This window comes from Scylla paramamosain, chromosome 40, assembly GCF_035594125.1.
Source record: "Scylla paramamosain isolate STU-SP2022 chromosome 40, ASM3559412v1, whole genome shotgun sequence".
NCBI lineage: Eukaryota > Metazoa > Arthropoda > Malacostraca > Decapoda > Portunidae > Scylla > Scylla paramamosain.
This window is the reverse complement of record NC_087190.1, coordinates 3,991,197-4,011,084: the sequence shown is the minus strand read 5'-3', so window position 1 is coordinate 4,011,084 and position 19,888 is coordinate 3,991,197. Positions and strand designations below refer to the sequence as shown.

The window sequence follows — 19,888 nt, the reverse complement described above, 5'->3', positions numbered from 1 at the left end:
AAAAGAAGAGTGCTGGAAGAAAATGATAAAATATTAACACATGCAAGGATGCAAGATGCCTTGCATTTCAGGAAGCATCATACATCAGAGCTGTCTCCCCAGCTAACATTCAGATGCAGGATCCACAGGCTCCCCCAAGCTTGTGCTGATCAACAGTGGAGAACCCTTCCCACCAGTCAGAAGTTGGTGAGCAAACAGCCTTTCCATAATTCATATATGTACCTTTTATTATTCTATCTAATGTATTCTCCTTATGCCTTAGCATTTTCTGTATTTTTTTTTTTTTTTTTTTTTTTTTTTATGTTTGTGACTGCTGCAGCAGTTATTTTTCAGTCAGATCCAGATTTCATTTCACTAGAGTCTTCCTTCAGACACACATTGACAGTCACAAAATATCAAAGACGCCCTTCCAAGGGCCCACAAACCTCACAGCATGTCGAACATTCTCTAGGAACAAGTATCTCTCTGTATAGTGAGAGGGGAGTGATGACCTGGGCGCACAACACAACCAAGAGGAATGGCAGTCCAAAGGAAGGAGAGATGGGCAACAGGTGACTCAGCAAGTCAGTAGGTGTGTGGAGACAGAACATCATCTAGCACCAAACTGCAAGAAGCATCAGTCACTCAAGAGTGCAGCTGTGACCTGTCTGCCTTTGTGGCCTCCATGACCCATCCTCATTGATGATGTAGAGGATTGGGTGAAAAGATGATGACACACAAGGGGTTACTGAAGAAGTGGGGGATAGGCCTGGGGAAGGAGTGGTAGAACTACCATCCTTCCATGGATGTGACAGTAACAACCACAGGGCAGTTAAGCAGTGGTGGTGCCCTTACAGGAGGGGAGGCTGCTTTTGTTCAGTTGTGGTAGTAGCTTTCACACATCAGCATGTGAGAATGGCAGAGAGCCTATTTGCTCATTGTCTACTCTCCATTGTCTCCACTCCAATGTCAAGTGTCTTTATGGAAAGCCACCTGCAAACACACCAGTTTTCAAATTGTCATTCCAATATCTAATTCTTATATCACACAAGAATGCAATTTTGTTCACAAAAGACTTGTGACATTCATAGTACTGAATATAGTGACCTACTATTAAGCACAACAGCCTCTGTGGTGCAGTAGCAGGTGTGTCTGGCTATGGATCTGTGGGGCCCTGATTCAAATCTGGGCTGGGATAGTCAACATGCAGCTCAGCCAGCTGTTCATCATTTCTTTGGGTTGGTTGAGAGGTGGGTACCTGTTAACATCTGAGGAAGGTAAACTGTGGAAACTTGGAAGGAAATCATTCGCCACAAACTCAAAGTGAGATAAGCACTGAGGCACAGCTTTAGTTTATGCCCCAAACTTTACAACAGGACATTTCCTAATGATATGAGGGTGCTTCAAGTATTCACCTTTTGACTGGCATGATGGAGAGTGATGATGAAATTGGTGATAATCATCCCCTCTCTCTCTCTCTCTCTCTCTCTCTCTCTCTCTCTCTCTCTCTCTCTCTCTCTCTCTCTCTCTCTCTCTCTCTCTCTCTCTCTCTCTCTCTCTCTCTCTCTCTCTCTCTCTCTCTCTCTCTCTCTCTCTCTCTGTGAATTTCTTTAGGAGTACAGCCATCCTTCATCATTTGTTGATTCAACATTCTCTGATTTGATAATTTGTGGATTTAGTGCCAGAAGGGAAATATGTGCAGGTGTCCTATATCTTATTGCTACACGAATGATGGCTGTAACATGAGAGAAGACTCTGCCTGACCCAGAATTCAAACTCTGTACCTTGTGTTGTGAGCTGAGTGTACTTTTATATTACCTTGGTCATGTAGAGAGAAAAACAAAGGTAGAATGACAAGGTGAAAAGTCTTTTATTTTGAAGTGGAAAGTTAGTGTTAGGAACATGACAAAAATGCTTTTGGAAATATTTTGAAGTGGAAAGCTAGTGTTAGGAACATGATAAAAATGCTTTTGGAAATAAGCTGTACCATGTATTTTTAACAAACTGCCTGGAATTTTGTAATAGAGTGAAAAGGAATGCCACTTTTGTTTATAGGGCAGGATGTAAAATGGTTGGTGATTAATAATGTATTGTATACACAGCATAGATGTAGACACAGTACACAATTTTAGAGATGGTGAACAGCCTTGATAGGCACTTTTTAGAGAGGCAGCAATCATTTGGGTCCTGATTTCATTCAGTTAATTTTGCTGTTTCCTAGTGTACTTGGGATGACATAGGCAACTCATCCCATGCAGCTCAATTGACTTGATTTAATTCCTGTCCAGTGATTACCAGGCAGAGTCTCTGTGCTCTTCTTAATCCTGACTATGCTCTCCTGTGTCTAGCCACAAGAGTCAGTTGTTTCCAAGTCATCCTTACAGCTGCTTCCCTTGCAATAATGACTCCTGTTACCGCTGAGTGGGTGAAAGAAGTTGTTGTTTTACAAGTGAGTTTGTTAATGAGAAAGGAAAGGACCTGGAGGTGAGGGCGAGGACCAAGACAAGTCCTAAGTCAGCGAATTTCTTGTATGGTCGGTGTTGAGGTAGTGTTGATGTAAGGAGATGAAGGATGCTTGTTATGACATGAGGCTATCACCATCGCTAATGGATAACGATGGACAGGGTTGGAACCCAGTCAGTAACTGAGGACAATAGGGGCACTTGTGCAGGGAGGATGTATGTTGCTGCAGAGACAGAAGTAGATAGACCTACCTAGAACACCTGTCAGAAAGGATGTTTTTATCACCGTCACTAATGGATAATGATGGACAGGGTTGGAACCCAGTCAGTAACTGAGGACAATAGGGACACTTTGCTGAGGACACTTGTGCAGGGAGGATGTATGTTGCTGCAGAGACAGAAGTAGATAGACCTATCTAGAACACCTGTCAGAAAGGATGTGTGCGTTACTTAACGATTACTCCAAGACCCAAACACATAAGTTTAACAACTGTCTGTGTAAGAATACATTATCCTATAAGTAACGTGCAGAAGCATACCTGTATTACAGAAGTTATTCATATAGAATATTGTCTATGATCATTAATGTATGTCTTCAGGTTTTGACCAGATTCAACAAATGATTCGTGTCATTGTGTGGATCTGAAATAACCTTCGCCGCCTGCTGGCAGTAATAGCTCCAAATGATTTTAAATCTAGATATGTTGAACGTATGTGGTAGTAGTGGTGTCTGTTGACTGGAGCTATGTGTTTGTACACATTAAATGAACAACAACTTAATGGATATTTTGGTTGTCAGGTGGCTGGCCAGGCAGCCTATTCCACCTTCATGCCTGGCAGTCGTGACAAAAAAGATGTGGAACTTCTCAAGCAGGCTTCAGCACAGCAACCAGCTCAGCAACAGATTCAAGGACAGCAGCAGACTCAGCAGCAGCAGCAGCAGCAACAACAACAACAGCAACAGCAGCAACAGCAACAACAGCAACAGCAGCAACAACAACAACAGCAGCAACAGCAGCAGCAGCAACAACAACAACAACAACAACAACAACAACAGCAACAGCAACAACAACAACAGCAACAACAACAACAACCCCAACAGAATGTTCAGCAGGTGAGTGCAGTGAACTGTTGCTTGCCAGAAACCAGGGCCCAGGTGCAGTCTTCTTGCAGCTGTAGGATTGCAGGTTTTGTCTTGGTTTATATCAGTTCTTGGTGAGAAGGACAGCACTCCCCTGTTACCCTAGCAGTGCTATATGGTCCTTGTTACTCTGCTGGGAGGATTCTTTAATAACCTTTTCTTTCCCAGTGTGATAAGTTTTGGTAAGTAAAGCTTGAGTCAGAAATGATGTGGTTAGTATAGTTCATCACCATACCACCGAGGGGAGCTGTGCACAGTACGAGTCACAGAAGTAGGCACAAGTCAGTCGTGTGGATTGATTTTCAGGTTGCATCAAGATCACATTCAACAAAAAGAGAGTTCACACTTATCCAGATTCATACTTTGTGTGTTACCCCCATCCTGATTATCTCTCAGTCTGCTTGGGACAATGTTGACCAAATTATGCAAAGTTTCACTAGAAATGTTGTCCCACACATTTTTTATTGCCACCTTCAATTTTGGTAATGAATTGCTCTCTCAACTCTATTAATGGTACTTCACAGATTTTCTATTGGATTCAGGCCTGGACTGTTTATGGGCCAGTCTTTTTGCAACATTAACACCATATTCCCTGAATGCTATGACAGTCACAACACAATCCAACATGTTCAAAAATCCCTGTGAACCAAGGAAACTCAACTCATAATCTGTAGCTGCTGCATCTGAGCTCAGCCACACATCAGCTTAGAACCAGAGGGGTTTGTGTTGTGAAGCAGGCTGGCAGTCACTGGGAGCTTGGGACTCATAGTGTGTCACCATTGCTCAGCTAGTCAGAAGTGTTCTCTATCAAGAGAACCCCTGCTGCTTCTACAGTCTCACTGGGATTCCCACCCAGTGTGTTGTGTTTGCACCAGCTGCTCACACATGCCCATATATATTCTTATTTGCATGTCTTGACTACAATACTTTTGCCATTGCCAATAATGGTGGTGAAAGTGAAGATAGTGATGCCTCTGCCTATCTCAGGGCCATAAACATCAAGAATGTTCTACAGTGGAAGAAACTCGGGACTAAATTTCTGTGTGACTCTAGTCATTCATATACCAGGAGTGCTACAGGTTGTGATGCTTCTACAAGAAAAGTTGAACCTTATGTCCTGACAGATGTTTAGGTTGCCTTATAATGCCTATCATCAGTGAGTTATTCAACAATTTTTATGCCCCAACAGACTAGTAATTCCATCCATTACTATTCTTCTTCTATATTTTGTTGAGTATTAAAAAGTTTTGTTAATACATTTACATAGGGCTTTTCTTTACTTGAACAAGGCCACAAAGGATCAGGAGTGTTTTATGAGGACACACCATCTTAGGGGATTCAGGTTTTTTATGGGGGCTACACTAGTTATTCACAGATATTCATCATTACTTAAACCTCATGAATATTAAGGGTTGACTGTATTTCTGTAGAACGGAACAAGTTCATGATTGCAAGACATAGTTTAAGGGTATATAGTTTCAGTTTCATGCTGTGATTCAAGATGAAATGGCCTGAACTCACACTCCAGCACATGGCAAAAACAACCAAGTGGATGGAGGGAGGGGACTAGGGATCCTCCTCTGCAATGCTGTCTTTTTGGAGCATCAGAGAAACATTGAGGAATTTATTTCAAGGTGGGATGAATTAGCCATGAGAGTTTGCCACTTGGGATTGAAGTCTGGCAGGGCACTTTAGTAAAATTTGAATCCAACATATTACCAAAAAGGCCAAGATGACCAAGAGCTGAGTGGATTTTTGTTGGTTTTGAGTGTCTTGTCTTTACACCACATTGAGGTAAAACTTTATGTCATCTCTGCTGTCAGTTTTGACATTATTATGCTATATTATTTTGCTGTATTTTATTTTATGTTTCAACTCTTTTTGTCACTTCATATTTTTTGACATGGGGTAACATGTGATCCCACTTTTGTTGGACCTAATAATAGTCAATCATCTTTTTTTTTTCTTTTTTGTTGATTGCGAGATGCTTCCAGTCATCCACCTTTATTGTTATGTCACCTATTATGATATGTGGATGATCTGTTTATTGTTGTATATATCAGGCTGGCATCCCTGATAAGGGGGTAGCACACACACACACACACACACACACACACATATTCCTTAGGATTAAATTAATACCCATGTCAGCCCCTGTGCCTCTACAGGGGAAAAAGTGATCCTCATCTATCAGCAGTGTACAAGAGTGAATAATGCAGCCAGACTTTGTCACTCCTGGCACACTATTCTAAATTCTAATGTATTTAAATAAGAAAAGTAATACAAAAATAAAAGTTATTGGTTTGTCTGGGTATTGTGAGATGGAAAAGTGTAGGGAAGGCTTTATAACAACTGCTATAAACACAATAATTTGAAACCAGGTTATAGTTCTGACTCAGTGACATAATTTTTCTTAGCAGGCAGTGGCTATTGCTACAGCAGGAGGCAGCTCCCTCGGGGTGTCATCAACTGCCTCCACAACAGGCGTCACCCAGCACACTCCTCAGAACGTCATCATCGTCTCCAATGTGAGGGAGGGTCTTGCTGTAAGGTCCCCATGTAATGTACTGGTGGTGCTGGACAATGGGTATTTGGAGTCATCTCTCTGTCAGTCAAAACATATAGGACCATGTTTTGAAATACTTTTGTACAGCACCTCTATCACTTCCATAAAGCTCTAATTGAAGTTACCTGGATATTTAAGGATCTTTTTTACTGTTCTAGTGACAAATTAACAAGATTTCTACATTATTAAAATGAGAAACAGCCTTGAGAACCCATCTGATTATCTCTGTGGCCCTTGAAAAAGTTGTGATAAGAGAGCAGAGCATTTCTAAATTTAGGCCATAGTGTTGCTGTCACTGCTCACATCAGTGAATGTACAGCAGTCCCATATGAGATGTCAGTTTAAGAGAGAGAATTTTTTTTTTTTAGAGATGCAGTGGCCTAAATTGCCATCTCTAAGTGAGATGCGTGGGTCTGCAGATGAGGGAGATCCTTCTATAAGGTCTGATCTTGGAGCTAAAATTGACATATGTGGGTGTCACTTTCTCACGATGCCACAAACAAATAAACACATAGTATAGATGACACTATTACCTCCCCAACCTCAGGCATTAAGTTTCTGAAAACTACTGTGGGCAGTGAATCTGTGGTTGAAGTTAATGTCATACAGGAAAATTTAAGGTAAGAGGAACCTTGGTAGAGTGTGCAAAAGGTGAAAAATGTGTGATATTGTTATAACCTGTACAGCGTAGTAAGATACATACAACAAGGCAACACATGGTGTGGTTGTGGTAAGAATTGCATCTGAAATAGGGGGTAGAATACTGGCGAGAGAGAGAGAGAGAGAGAGAGAGAATCAGCTTTTGGCTATTATTCTCTCTCTCTCTCTCTCTCTCTCTCTCTCTCTCTCTCTCTCTCTCTCTCTCTCTCTCTCTCTCTCCTAGATGAAACTAGCAATCAGTAATCCAGTGCATGTTCTTTGAGACTTTTGTCATTAATGAGAGGGGCTCCAGCCTAGGGCAACAAAAAGATTGAAAAAAAGGTCCACTGAAGGTGTCAGTCTTTACAGAGGATAGTCCAAAAAAGCAACTCCAGCATTATATGGAAAAGTGTCTTGAAATCTCACTCTTGAAAAGTTAGTTGTAGGTAGTAGGAAATGCAGAGGCAGGCTGAAAGTTTTAGAGCACTAGTGAAATGGATGAAAGACTGGAAGTACTGGTTTAGTCTTGTATTAGGGAGTAGAACAGGGTGGGAGTCAGAGATGGTAGAAAGTCTGTGCAATGAAGCCACAGAAGTGGGAAGGCATGCAGTTGGCAAGATCAGAAGAGCAGTTAGTGTGAAAGTACAGTAAAAATTCGCAAGAGATGCAGCCTTGCATTGAAGAAAGAAAGGGTAAAGATGGTCAATTAAAGAAGAAGAGTTTTGATTCCATCTTGTTCAAGAGAACAATATGAATGAAGTGTACTCCATACCTGGACAGATAAGCCAATGTATAAAGTTCAACTTGGTGGAGACTGCTTAAAATGCCTGACTTCATAGGAGCTGTTTTAGTTGGAGATTAGATGTAAAGTTTCCAGTTTAGATTATTAGTAATGGACAGACCAAGAACATTCAGTGTAAAAGAGGGAGACTTGAGTATCACTGAAGAAGAGATAGTTATCTGAAAGGTTGTGTCAAGTTGATTGTTGGAAGAAGAATTGCATTTTTGAGGCACTGAACAATACTAAGTTTGCTCTGCCCCAATAAGAAATTTTAGAAATATCAAAAGTCAAGCATTTTGTGGCTTCCCTGCATGAGTTATTTAATTTCTGAAACATTGGATAAAGGCACCTCTACTTTAGAGGATCCTGAAGATGAATTTAAACAATAGGAGAGGAGGTGATCAAAGGAGCCCAGTTGAGAAGACAGAGTGACAGCATGAGCAAAAGGATTAGAGGTTAAGAAAAGGTTGTGGAGGATGGCCAAGGTAAAAGCTAGTTCACTGACTTAGTCAGTGAAGGGAGAGGAAAGCCAAAGCTGGTGGTGAACACTGAAGTGTCCAAGAATAGATGTCTCTGTGAAAAGGAAGAGAGGATCTGTTCCACTTCAGAAGTTAAATAGTTGAAGACTTTTTTTGTTGCTAAAGGATTTAGGGGAGATATATAGCACAGATGAATTTAGTTTGAGAGTGACTATAGTCATAACCAGACAGTAGAGAATTTGGAACACTTGAGTGTAGACACAAGCAAGTAAAGTCATTGAGCACATATGTAGATGCAACATTTAGCTTTGGATTTAAAAATTAGGATAGAGAAGGTAGGAGGGAGTGAGTAGGAGTTATTTATACACACACTCAAAGGGAGGAAGGAAGGGAGAGAGAGAGAGAGAGAGAGAGAGAGAGAGAGGAAGGTAAGAAGCAAATGCAACTTTGTTTCTCTCTCTCTCTCTCTCTCTCTCTCTCTCTCTCTCTCTCTCTCTCTCTCTCTCTCTCTCTCTCTCTCTCTCTCTCTCTCTCTCTCTCTCTCTCTCTCTCTCTCTCTCTCTCTCTCTCTCTCTATGTGTGAACATTTGTATATTTCACCACAGTCTGGATGTTTTTGTTGTAATGGATAGTGGAAAATATCATGGAGTGCTGTGATATTTCACTTTGAGATACATTCTCTGATCAGAATGAGAACTGTGGCCTTCTCCAAACAGGGTGTCTTGCGAGTTAAGGTACATACTTTGGGATTTGATAGTTCAAGTAATTCTAAGTTGAAAATACTCTATACACATATGTTGTGTTTTGCTTTATTTTGTATGTGGCAGGTAAGAAAATGTACATGTAACACGGCAATACAGTGGTTGTTAAGTGTTACTTTTTATACATAAATGGCAACTCACTCAACACCTCAACACTCAACAGCTGATGTCTTGACACCAGAATGACAGGCTTTGTCAATCATCTGACTGCCAAAGCACATCTCTTTGCTATGGTGAAAATGCATTTTACATTCAGTAACATCAAGTATTCAGACATGATATTCATGTACAGATTTTGTGATGGGAATGCCTGGGCTGCAGCAGCAGAATACAGACACAGGTACCCAGACAGAAGACACCCAGATAGCAGAGTGTTCTACAGAGTTTACCAGCATCTCCATGAGAGAGGTTATTTCCCTGTTACTTCTGTAGCAGCTGAATGTATTGGAGCAGCTCAAGATGACATCGTCCAGATGACAGTGTAAAGCCCCATCAGTACAAGAATACGATTACAAATACACAAATCCATAAAGGGACAAAATTCACAAAATATAGCACAATTTGACATCACTTAGAAAGAATATTGTGTAATCTAAAAGGACATTCACAGGAGTGGTGGGAACACCAGGCTGGTGAGTTGCCATGTATGTTTTAAAAATTAACACTTAACAACCAATGTATTATTGTGTTACCTGTACATTTTCTTACCTGACACATACAAAAATTTAATCAGTCATTTACTAACTATTTCCTGTAGGGCTTTGACTGCATTGATTGTACACTTAATGCCGCGCAGCGCCACTGGAGTATGTAGCAAGCCAGGAACGGAGGCAGGCAGAGGCCCACCCAGGCAAGCATCTCCTGCAACACAACCTAAACTTTAATTTCTCACAAAATATAAAGCAAAACACAGCACACTTGTATAGTATTTTCAGCTTGAAATTACTTGAACTATCAGATCCCTAAGTATGTACCTTAACTAGCAGGACATCCTGTATATGAGGACCACTTGAGTGGTTTAGTAAAGAGTGTAAAGAAAGGATGGAAGTCAAAGGAAAGTGGATGAGAATTTGTCAGAATTGAAGAGATGATCTGTTATACACTCAGCCATGGCAATATTTCAGAGTACTGGGGTATCATAATGTTGGTTATTCACAAGGCTGCCCTAGATCCCCATAAATCACCAGAAATAAAAAAAATAATAATAATAATTCAGGGGCACAATGCCTTAATGTATAATGAGGAACTGATGCCTGAGGTGAACGGACAGGTGGGTGCACACTTTTTGCAGGTACTGTACTCTTGGATGCACTTTTAGTGATGTATTGAAAAAGCTAACTCATCTATGAAATTTATATTTTAAATATTTTTGCTAATTTTCAGTTTATATTTTAAATATTTTTGCAGATTTTCAGTTATGTGGTATTCACAAAATACTTGAGCATGCATACACTGTATGACTTCACTTCTTTACTTGAATAGTCCACTAGCATTCTGTCTATACATGTTTTTGTCATTGATATAATTGTAACAGTGAATTTCCTTCCCTTCCGTAATGTTGCACATATTCCTTTCCCAGAGTTAAAATTAGTACAATACGATATGTTAAAAATAATGTCAGGCTTTTAACTCTTACATCATCAAGTGTAATATCCAATAGTGGTTTGATGGGTGTTTGGAGTTTACCAGTGGGTGTCGAAATAGAGAAGGGGGTTTCCATGAGTGTTGCAACACAAACTGACACTGTTGCATGATGTAGATAGCCCACTGTTGCCACATAGAAACTAGAAAACCCTCCTGTGTGGCAGTCCTATTGAGATCCACACCAACTTACCTTTCATTGTCTTATGAATATTATTATTGTTATTTTTCATATTTTTACCCAAATACATTAGTTTTATGCAGAAAGAAAAACCAGTGAAATCACAAGGCCAGAAATTGCCTGATGGTGTATAGGTTAATGATGATAATGAATAATTGTCATATGCATAATATTAACTTGATTGTTTTGTCAGATTGGTGTACTGATTTACCTGTCTTCCCTTTGTAGGGTGAAGGAGGTGTGAAGAAATCTGTTACAGTGGTCAGCAAACCAGTAGGGGTGACCTCCACCCCTTCCTCACTTACCAGCCTCATCACAGCCCAGCCAGGCCAGCAAGGTTCAGGTCAGCTAACATTTGCTTACTTATTGTGCTACCTTCAGATGCTGGGGATGAGAATATATATATATATATATATATATATATATATATATATATATATATATATATATATATATATATATATATATATATATATATATATATATATATATATATATTTATTGTGTGTGTGTGTGTGTGTGTGTGTGTGTGTGTTTTTATGTAGTCTTAATGCCTATGTGTCTAACTGAAAGATTATAAGATCATTTAGACATACATGCATTTGGAGATATTACTTCCAGTGCAAAGTAAAGTTAAACTATAGACTATATTCATGGAGCTTGATTTGGTTTTTAGAGTGAGCCACCATGAACCCAGAATGATATCATGAAAACTATCTGGAATTAGAGATGGGATGAATACAGTAAGAGCAATTTAAGGATTGACTAAATATTGTGTTATCTTGTATACTGAATGACACCCTGTCCTCAGTGTGTGTAGTGATAACTGTCCATATGTCAACAGGAGGTCACCAGGTAGTGGTGGCACGAAACTTTTTGCCAGGCCGAGGCACACAGACAGCCACAGGGATGACAGGTATGGCCAACAGCATTACTGGCACAGTGACAACAGGTAAGTGTGTATTGCTGGCATAACATGCATAACAATGTGTGAGTGAGCTGTGAATAGGGTTTAGGTGAGACAAAATTATTGTATTATTTATTTTTTTTGGGTTTAGTAATTTTTTTCCAAACTTTCTTTCGGCCTCTTGATAATCTTTTGTGTTAAATCCTTATTTTTATTAATTATTTATTTATTTATTTATTTATTTATTTATTTATTTATTTATTTTATTTATTAATTAATATTTTTTTGGCAAAATCTGCAGAAAAAAATTTGCAGAAAATAAAAAAAAAGGCCCACTGAGGTGCCAATTCCCAGAGTAAAAAGCAGTCATTGAAAATTAAAGCATATGTCTTGAAACCTCCCTCTTGAAAGAGTTCAAGTTATAGAAAGGAAGGAATACAGAAGCAGGTAGGGAGTTCCAGAGTTTATCAGAGAAAGGGATGAATGATTGAGAATACTGGTTAATTCTTGCATTAGAGAGGTGGATGGAATAGGGGTGAGAGAAAGAAGAAAGTCTTGTGCAGCAAGGCTGCAGGAGGAGGGGAGGCATGCAGTTAGCAAAATCAGAAGAGCAGTTAGCATGAAAATAGCAAGAGATGCAACATTGCAATGATGAGAAAGAGGCTGAAGACAGTCAGTTTCAGGAGAGGAGTTGATAAGATGAAAAGCTTTTGATTTCACCCTATCTGGTATGAATGGAACCCCTCCATACATGTGAAGCATACTCCATACATGGATGGATTAGGTTCTCAAAGGGACATGAGAAAAACTTCTGGAGATGACTCAGAATGCCTAACTTCATAGAAGCTGTTTTAGTTAAAAGATGAGATGTGAAGTATAAGTATAGGGATATAAGTATAGATTATATGTAAAGAACAGTCTCAGAATGTTCAGTGTAAAAGAGGGAGACATTTGAGTGTCATTAAAAAAAAAAAAAAAGGAATAGTTATCTTGAAGAAGTAAGTTTTGAGGCACTGAACAATTCTAAGTTTGCTCTGGCCTGTCAGAAATTTTAGGGAGATTAGAAGTCAGGTGTTCTGTGGCTTCCCTACATGAGCTGTTTAATTCCTGAAGGATTGGATGTCTATGAAAATACATGTAAAGTGCAGGGTGGTATGATCAGTGTAGAAGTGGATAGGACAAGAAGTTTAGTTTAAAAGATCATTGAAGAATAATGAGAAGAGAGTGGGTGACAGGACAGAACCCTGAAGAACACCACTGTTAATAAACTTAGGAGAAGAACATTGACCATCTACCACAGCAGCAATAGAACACTCAGAAAGGAAACTTGAGATGAAGTTACAGAGTAAAGCTGTAAGAGGGTAGTTTGGAAATCAAAACTTTGTGCCAGACTCTATCAAAAGTTTTTGATATGTCTAAGGCAACAGCAAAAGTTTCATCAAAATCTCTAAAAGAAGATGACCAGGACTCAGTAAGCAAAGCCAGAAGATAATTAGTAGAGTGGCCTCAATGGAACCCATACTGGCAATCAGATAGAAGGGTGTGAAGTGATAGATGTTTAAGAATCTTCCTGTTGAGGATAGATTCAAAAACTTTAGATAGGCAGGGAATTAAAGCAATAGGACAGTAGTTTGAGGGATTAGAATAGTCACCCTTTTTAGGAACAAGCTGCATGTAGGCAAACTTCCAGCAAGAAGGAAAGGTAGATGTTGGCAGAGAGTTGGAAGAGTTTGACTAGGCAAGGAACAAGCACAGAGATATGGTATAGGAGAACAATAGGAGGGACCCCGTCAGGTCCATAAGCCTTCCAAGGGTTCAGGCTGGCAAGGGCATGGAAAACATCACTTCAAAAAATCTTAATGGGTAGCAGGAAGTAGTCAGAGGGTGGAGGAGAAGGAGAAACAACCCCTGAATCATCCAAGGTGGAGTTTTTAGCAAAGGTTTGAGCAAAGTGTTCAGCTTTAGAGATAGATGAGATGGCACTGGTGCCATCAGGTTGAAATAATGGAGGGAAAGATAAAAAAATTAAGTTATTAGAGATGTTTTTGACGAAATGGCAGAAGTTATGAGGTGAGTTAGATTTTGAAAAGTTTTAACATTATCTGTTGATGGAGTTTTTGGCAAGTTGAAGACTTGGCATGACACAGGACAGAAATATAAAGTGCATGAGATTCGGGTGATGGAAGGCTCAGGTACCTTTTGTGGACCACCACTATCATGTATAGCACAAGAACAGGCTGAGTTAAACCAAGGTTTGGAAGGTTTAGGACGAGAGAAAGAGTGAGGAATGTATGCCTCCATGCCAAACATTATCACTTCTGCTATGCACTCGGCACACAGAGACAGGTCTCTGACCCGGAAGCAGTAATCATTCTAAGGAAAATCAGCCTAATACCTCCTCAGGTCCCCCCCATCTAGTGGAGGCAAAATGCCAGAGGCATCTTCACTATGGTGGATCCTGAGGAGGGATTCGAGCAATAGGACAAGGTACAGATATGAGGATATGATTGGAGGATCCCAATCAAGAAGAAAGGGTGACAGCATAAGCGGTAGGATTAGAGGTCAGGAAAAGGTCAAGAATGTTGGGCGTACCTCCAAGACGGTCAGAAATACAAGTAGGGTGTTGCACCAATTGCTCTAGGTCACGGAGGATAGCAAAGTTAGAGGCTAGTTCACTCAAATGGTCAGTGAAGGGAGAAGAAAGCCAAAGCTGGTGGTGAACATTGAAGTCCTCAAGAATGGAGATCTCCACAAATGGGAAGAGTCAGGATGTGCACCACTTTGGAAGTGAAGTAGTCAAAGAATTTTTACAGTCAGAGGAGTTAGGTGAAAGATATACAGCATAGATAAATTTAAGTTAAGAGCAACTTCATAGTTATAGTCAGATGGGGAAAATTCAGAACACTCAAGAGGGTAGGCACGAGAGCAAGTTAAGTTGTTGTGCACATATATGTAACATCCATCTTTGGATTGAAAATGTGGATAGAAAAAGTGTGAGGGAACAGAAATGGGGCTACTATCAGTTGCCTCAGACACCTGTGTTTCAGTGAGGAAAAGATGAAGTTTAGTAGAGGAGAGGTGGCGTTCGACAAATTGAGAATTAGATCTAAGGCTGCAAGTGTTGCAGAAGTTAATGATGAAAAGTTCAGGGGGATGTCAAGACAATTAGGTTTGATACCAGAGGAGCAGTCTGACCTGGGGACATTTGTGATCCCCTCCACAGACAGAGACTCCAAGGCCGGTGTAGGAGTCACCATGATATTTTTTAAAATTTTGGGTTGAGGGTGACCATGTATTAGGTACATGTGGAGTTGTGTTAAGGAAGAGAGTTGTCTTTAGAGGACAGGGTGTGACTGCCCTCTTGTGATGTGAGATACAAAGGGAAATGTTCTGTGAGATCACAGTTGGGTCAGTGGAAAGTTCACAGCACCCCCTGATCCAGTATGAAATAAGTTCAGTGCTTTAGACCTTATGGGAGTGATTATTGTTTCAATAGGTATATACTGCCTCCTCCTGTTACAAAGACCTTTTTTATTGCTTTTCATGTACAGTGGAACCTCGCTTACCAAACTTCTCCCTTTTCGAACAATTTGGTTTTCGAACAAAATTTCTAACTCACAATTGCTTCGGTTGTTGTACTATGATTCGGTTTTGAACAAAGTTACTTGATTTCAAATACTACAGCAGCAAAAGCTGCCATTTATTATTGAAATATAGTTTCTATAAATATTTCCTTCGTTATTATATATTTGGAGGAGAGACAGGATAAGACAGTATTTCAATCTTTGGAATAAGCTAAATGTGATCTCGTTGAAGAACTTCGATGTAAGCAAACAAGGTTCAGTGTTCAGGAGTAATCCCAAGCTTCTTGTGGCTCTCTATGACCCACAATGCCATCACTACTGCACAACTGCATTTTTCCCAGTAGCTTTTCCCAGCAGCAAGATGTCTAAGTGTTATGATCACCTTCATATTGACAGTGAGTGGGTTGCTTCTCTCTGAGTCACTCTGTAAGGCTTCCCTCACTTGATTGGTGAAGAGAATGCCTGCATGGTCTAAGCAATATCTTTTCATGAGTTATGTATCACGAAGTTCATTCAATACATCCTTTTTGGATAGTGGGAGTGTTGGTCATTACCTACTAAGACATGGTGGACAGATGTCCGAGAACAGATTAATCTATTTTATATTGATTCCTATGGGGAAAATAGTTTCAGTTTTCAAACGTTTCAGATTTAGAATGGCATTTAGGAATAAATTAAGTACATAAACTGAGGTTCTTCTGTATTTTGAGATGTATTATAGCCATTGCTTGTGGCACATGATGTATGTGCTGATAAACTCTGAAAGTATCTCTGCTGAAATATGTTGCAAAAGCTGATATTGTGATAAATTGTAATTAAATGTATCAATAGTGAAGAAGCTATACTGGGTGTCCCGTGGGTACATAGTTCGGGATTTGATAGTTCAAGTAATTCTAGTGTTCTGTGAGTTAAGGTACATAGTTTGCGATTTGATAGTTCAAGTAATTCTAAGATGAAAGCACTCTATACTACATATACTGTGTTTTGCTCTATTTTGCAAGAAAATTTACATGTAGGTTGTGTGTTGTTCTTTTGGCCCTTTCCTTTTTGGCACAGGCACCTCAGTGGGCTTCTCTCTCTCTCTCTCTCTCTCTCTCTCTCTCTCTCTCTCTCTCTCTCTCTCTCTCTCTCTCTCTCTCTCTCTCTCTCTCTCTCTCTCTCTCTCTCTGTCTCTCTCTCTCTCTCTCTCCTCTCTCTCTCTCTCTCTCTCTCCTCTCTCTCTCTCTCTCTCTCTCTCTCTCTCTCTCTCTCTCTCTCTCTCTCTCTCTCTCTCTCTCTCTCTAAATTATTGTAGCCCTAGGCTTCATGCATAAAAAGTGGGCTTTCTCTCTCTCCTCTCTCTCTCCTCTCTCTCTCTCTCTCCTCTCTCTCTCTCTCTCTCTCCCTCTCTCTCTCTCTCTCTCTCTCTCTCTCCTCTCTCTCCTCTCTCTCTCTCTCTCTCTCTAAATTATTGTATCCCTAGGCTTCATGCATAAAAAAAAATCATACTCTTGCCTTCTTCAAATACATGAAAACCTAAAGTATCATGTAGGATGTATGTATGTAAAAATAAATTAGAAAATTATTAAAAACATGATATGGTCAAAGAGAAGAATGCAAAGTCAAAAGCTTGCCAAGAAGTGAATGCTTGATGGGTGAGAGTTAATGGCTGTGGTAGTTAGCTTTTCTAGAGAGAAACATTTGCTATCTGTTGAATTTCACAATGGAATGATGAACAACATCAATATAAATATTTGTACTGAGAGTGCTGGAGCTCCTCCATTCTCTCCTCAGGGCCAGGAGCGACCAAGATAACCCTACCCTCCCTCACCACGCAGCTGAATCGCACAGTGCCAGCTATACTCACAAGCAGTCTCACTTGCCAAGACACAGGTGAGTGTTTCTTGCCAGTCTACATTTGTATGTATTGCTTGTCATTGAATCATGTAGCAGTGACCACCTACTAATTACTTCCAGAATATTTACCCATTTGTTTAAGTTGTTTCTTAAAACATTCCCCAAAAGAAGCAAATGTCTCCCATTTTCTGAGTATGTTCTAAACTCTTCAATATTCCAAATTCCACTTCTCTTACTTTAATGGACTTCATACTCTAGCAAGTACAATAAAAATCTAATGTATTTTAGAGAGGAACTACCCTCATGTACTGAAAGATTCATATATTTATGTACTGTATTTCTCTTGAATATGTCAAATTCTGAAGGCCAAATATTTAGGCAAAAGACTGGGAGTCGACCTAAACATAAGCATCAGATATCTTAGATTGAAAATCCAGCAATCCAAATGTTATAGGAAGGGTCACAAGCAACTCTTGGCTTCAGATTTTTTTTTTTTTCTCTCACTGTGACCTGTAGTAAACAGTGCAAATCTTTTCCAGTTACTTAATAATGAAGAGATGTATTCTGGCTCTAGCTTATAAAGCTCCAGCAGTCTGAGTTGCATGTTCAGACTCACTGATTGGTTGCACTGGCTGTTGAGGTGACAGTAGGAGCAGGAGAGTATGTAGTTATCAACATATGCTGCCACTGTTGGTACCTGTCGGAGGTCATCATTGTAGATGTTCCAGTGGATTGGGACCAGCACTGAACTTTGCGGAACAGAGGCTTCTGCTGGTGAAGGCCTTGATGATTGTCTCACTGACCACCACACAAAGAGTCCTCCCTGGGGGATAGTTATCAAGCATTGCCAGTAGGTATCCCTGGACACCCTTGGTGCAAAGCTTCTCAATGAGCCCCCACATGCCAGACCCTATCAAAGACTTCCAGCAATGTCCAAAGCCACCACAGGTGTGTTGAGGCTTTCATCCCCTGTTTTTTGCCATTCCTTGGAAAGGAGTAGGAAGAGATCAGCAGTTGACTGGCTGGCCCTGAACCCAAACTGCCAGTCTGAGAGGTGGTCCTCCATTCCTGCACCAACAGATGGCTCCAGCTACCACATGCTCAAGAATCTTGCCCATCACAGAGAGACCATGAGCTTCTTTTGCACTTTCTTCTATATCAAGGGCCACTTGCACTTCCACAGGCAAGAAGTGAGGAGGGACATGATATCTCTTTGGCACAGTGCTTGAGGATCTGTGGACTGAAGCTATCTGGGCCAGTGGCTTTACTCATGTCCACTGCACCTAACAGCTTGTTCAGCTTGTCCCACCTCCATGGTGCATGGTGCAGGACACTACAGGTCATGCTCCTTCATCTTAGTGCTGAAGAGCTGGGCCAGGCATAAAACCCTTTTCTACACTGCTTGTGGATGTGGACCCTTCTGGCCTGGTGAATGGTGGAATAGTGTCTTGGTGGCTTGCCCCTCTGTTGCTTCTTAATCAGGCTTCAGGTCTTGTTATCAGCTCTTGGCCTTCACAGTTTGCACTTCAGAGCCTCTCTCTGTTGACTACTCATCCATCTGCAGGTAATTGTCCTTGGTTTGTAGGCCTCCCAGTTTTGTGCCTTATTCCAGAGTGATGGATGATGCTTGCAGATCTGTTAGGTGGCATTCTTGGCCTCAACAGCAGTCCTGTAGCATTAGCTGAACCAGGCTGGGTCACCTGATCTGGTGATGTACACCTGGCTTGGAACATGCAGGTTTTGGAAGGTGAGGAGTGTGGTAGTGAGGGCATGTGCCTTGGCCTCAATGTCTTCCATCAGAAGGGTCTCTCAGTGTGTGCCATGGAATGCTGCATGTATGGCCAGTCAGCCCTCACCCAAAGCCAGATGGTGCACAGGACAGTGTCCTCCCTCACTGCACTCAGCTTCACCAGTGCCGGTACAGTGTGGTGGGTCCTAGCTGCCTACTGGCCCCGGCTGCTGGCACTGGACACTGGTCTCGAGTAGGCCTGACAACACAGGGTCTAGCAGCCTTTCCTGATCATGACTGGGGAATGTTACATGATTTACCAGACCATGCATTGTCAGTAAGTTGCTGTAGACCTCCTGCTCCAGGTGGACATTTAAATCTACCACTATCATCACTTGGGAGCACTTGTGGTGTAGGAGCAGGTTGTCAAACTCCTCTGCTAGAAAGTCAGGTAGAGCTCTTCCTTGCCTTGGGGGGGCTGGTACATGACACAGGAGGAGTCCACTGCTGTCTGCCAGCTCAACCCTGAAGAACTCCACCTCTGTCAGTGAGGTAGTGCTACCTCCATTTCCTGAGTTTGGAGGCCAGCTTTGAAATAGGTGGCCACGCCTTCACCTGCTCTGTCGTCACAGTCCTTCCTTAATCACCTGGAGTAGCCTGAAATTTTTAAAAATGTTGGCTCCACCTCACCATTCAGCCCACATTTTGGTTACTGTGACATCAGTGTTGTGCCACAAACAAAGTTGTGGGTGAGATCACCAGAAGTGGAGCCCTTTCAAGTTGGCAGACATTACAGTCAGGTGACAGCTGACACACCTACCCCCCTCACCATCTCAGATTGGCATGGCAGCTGGGTGTGCTGGCATGAGCAAGACATGTCCGTGTCTTCCCTGCTAGGAAGGGGTGCCCCTGCTGAAGTGCTATTTGGGTTGTGGCTGCTAAGGGGGGATGGAAGGGGATCCAGAAAGGAGTGCTGAGGCAGGGTAGGTTGCTGTGGGGGCTGCTACCTTCCCCATCCTTCAGTCAGGATCCTCCTAAGCATGGTTTCTTGACAGTGATCTGCAACATGAGTGTAGCAGGTCTTGCTTGTGTGTACAGGTCTGAAGCAGTAATGACAGCGAGGCCTTTCCCACTCCCTGTGCTCCTGCTGGGACCTCAGGGTGTGTGTGTGCATCATACTTGGGGGAAGGGTGTCCCACATT

General features: G+C 41.2%; 1 protein-coding gene across 1 annotated transcript in view; it reads left to right on the top strand.

Moving 5' to 3' along the window:
* LOC135092551 (uncharacterized) overlaps positions 1 to 19,888 on the top strand; it is a 148,994-nt gene that overhangs the window by 69,109 nt on the left and 59,997 nt on the right. The window contains exons 14-18 of the mRNA XM_063991167.1: positions 3,241 to 3,555; positions 6,000 to 6,128; positions 10,859 to 10,973; positions 11,475 to 11,582; positions 16,895 to 16,993. Of these exons, the coding sequence (XP_063847237.1) occupies positions 3,241 to 3,555; positions 6,000 to 6,128; positions 10,859 to 10,973; positions 11,475 to 11,582; positions 16,895 to 16,993 (766 nt within the window). The remainder of the gene's footprint in view (positions 1 to 3,240; positions 3,556 to 5,999; positions 6,129 to 10,858; positions 10,974 to 11,474; positions 11,583 to 16,894; positions 16,994 to 19,888) is intronic.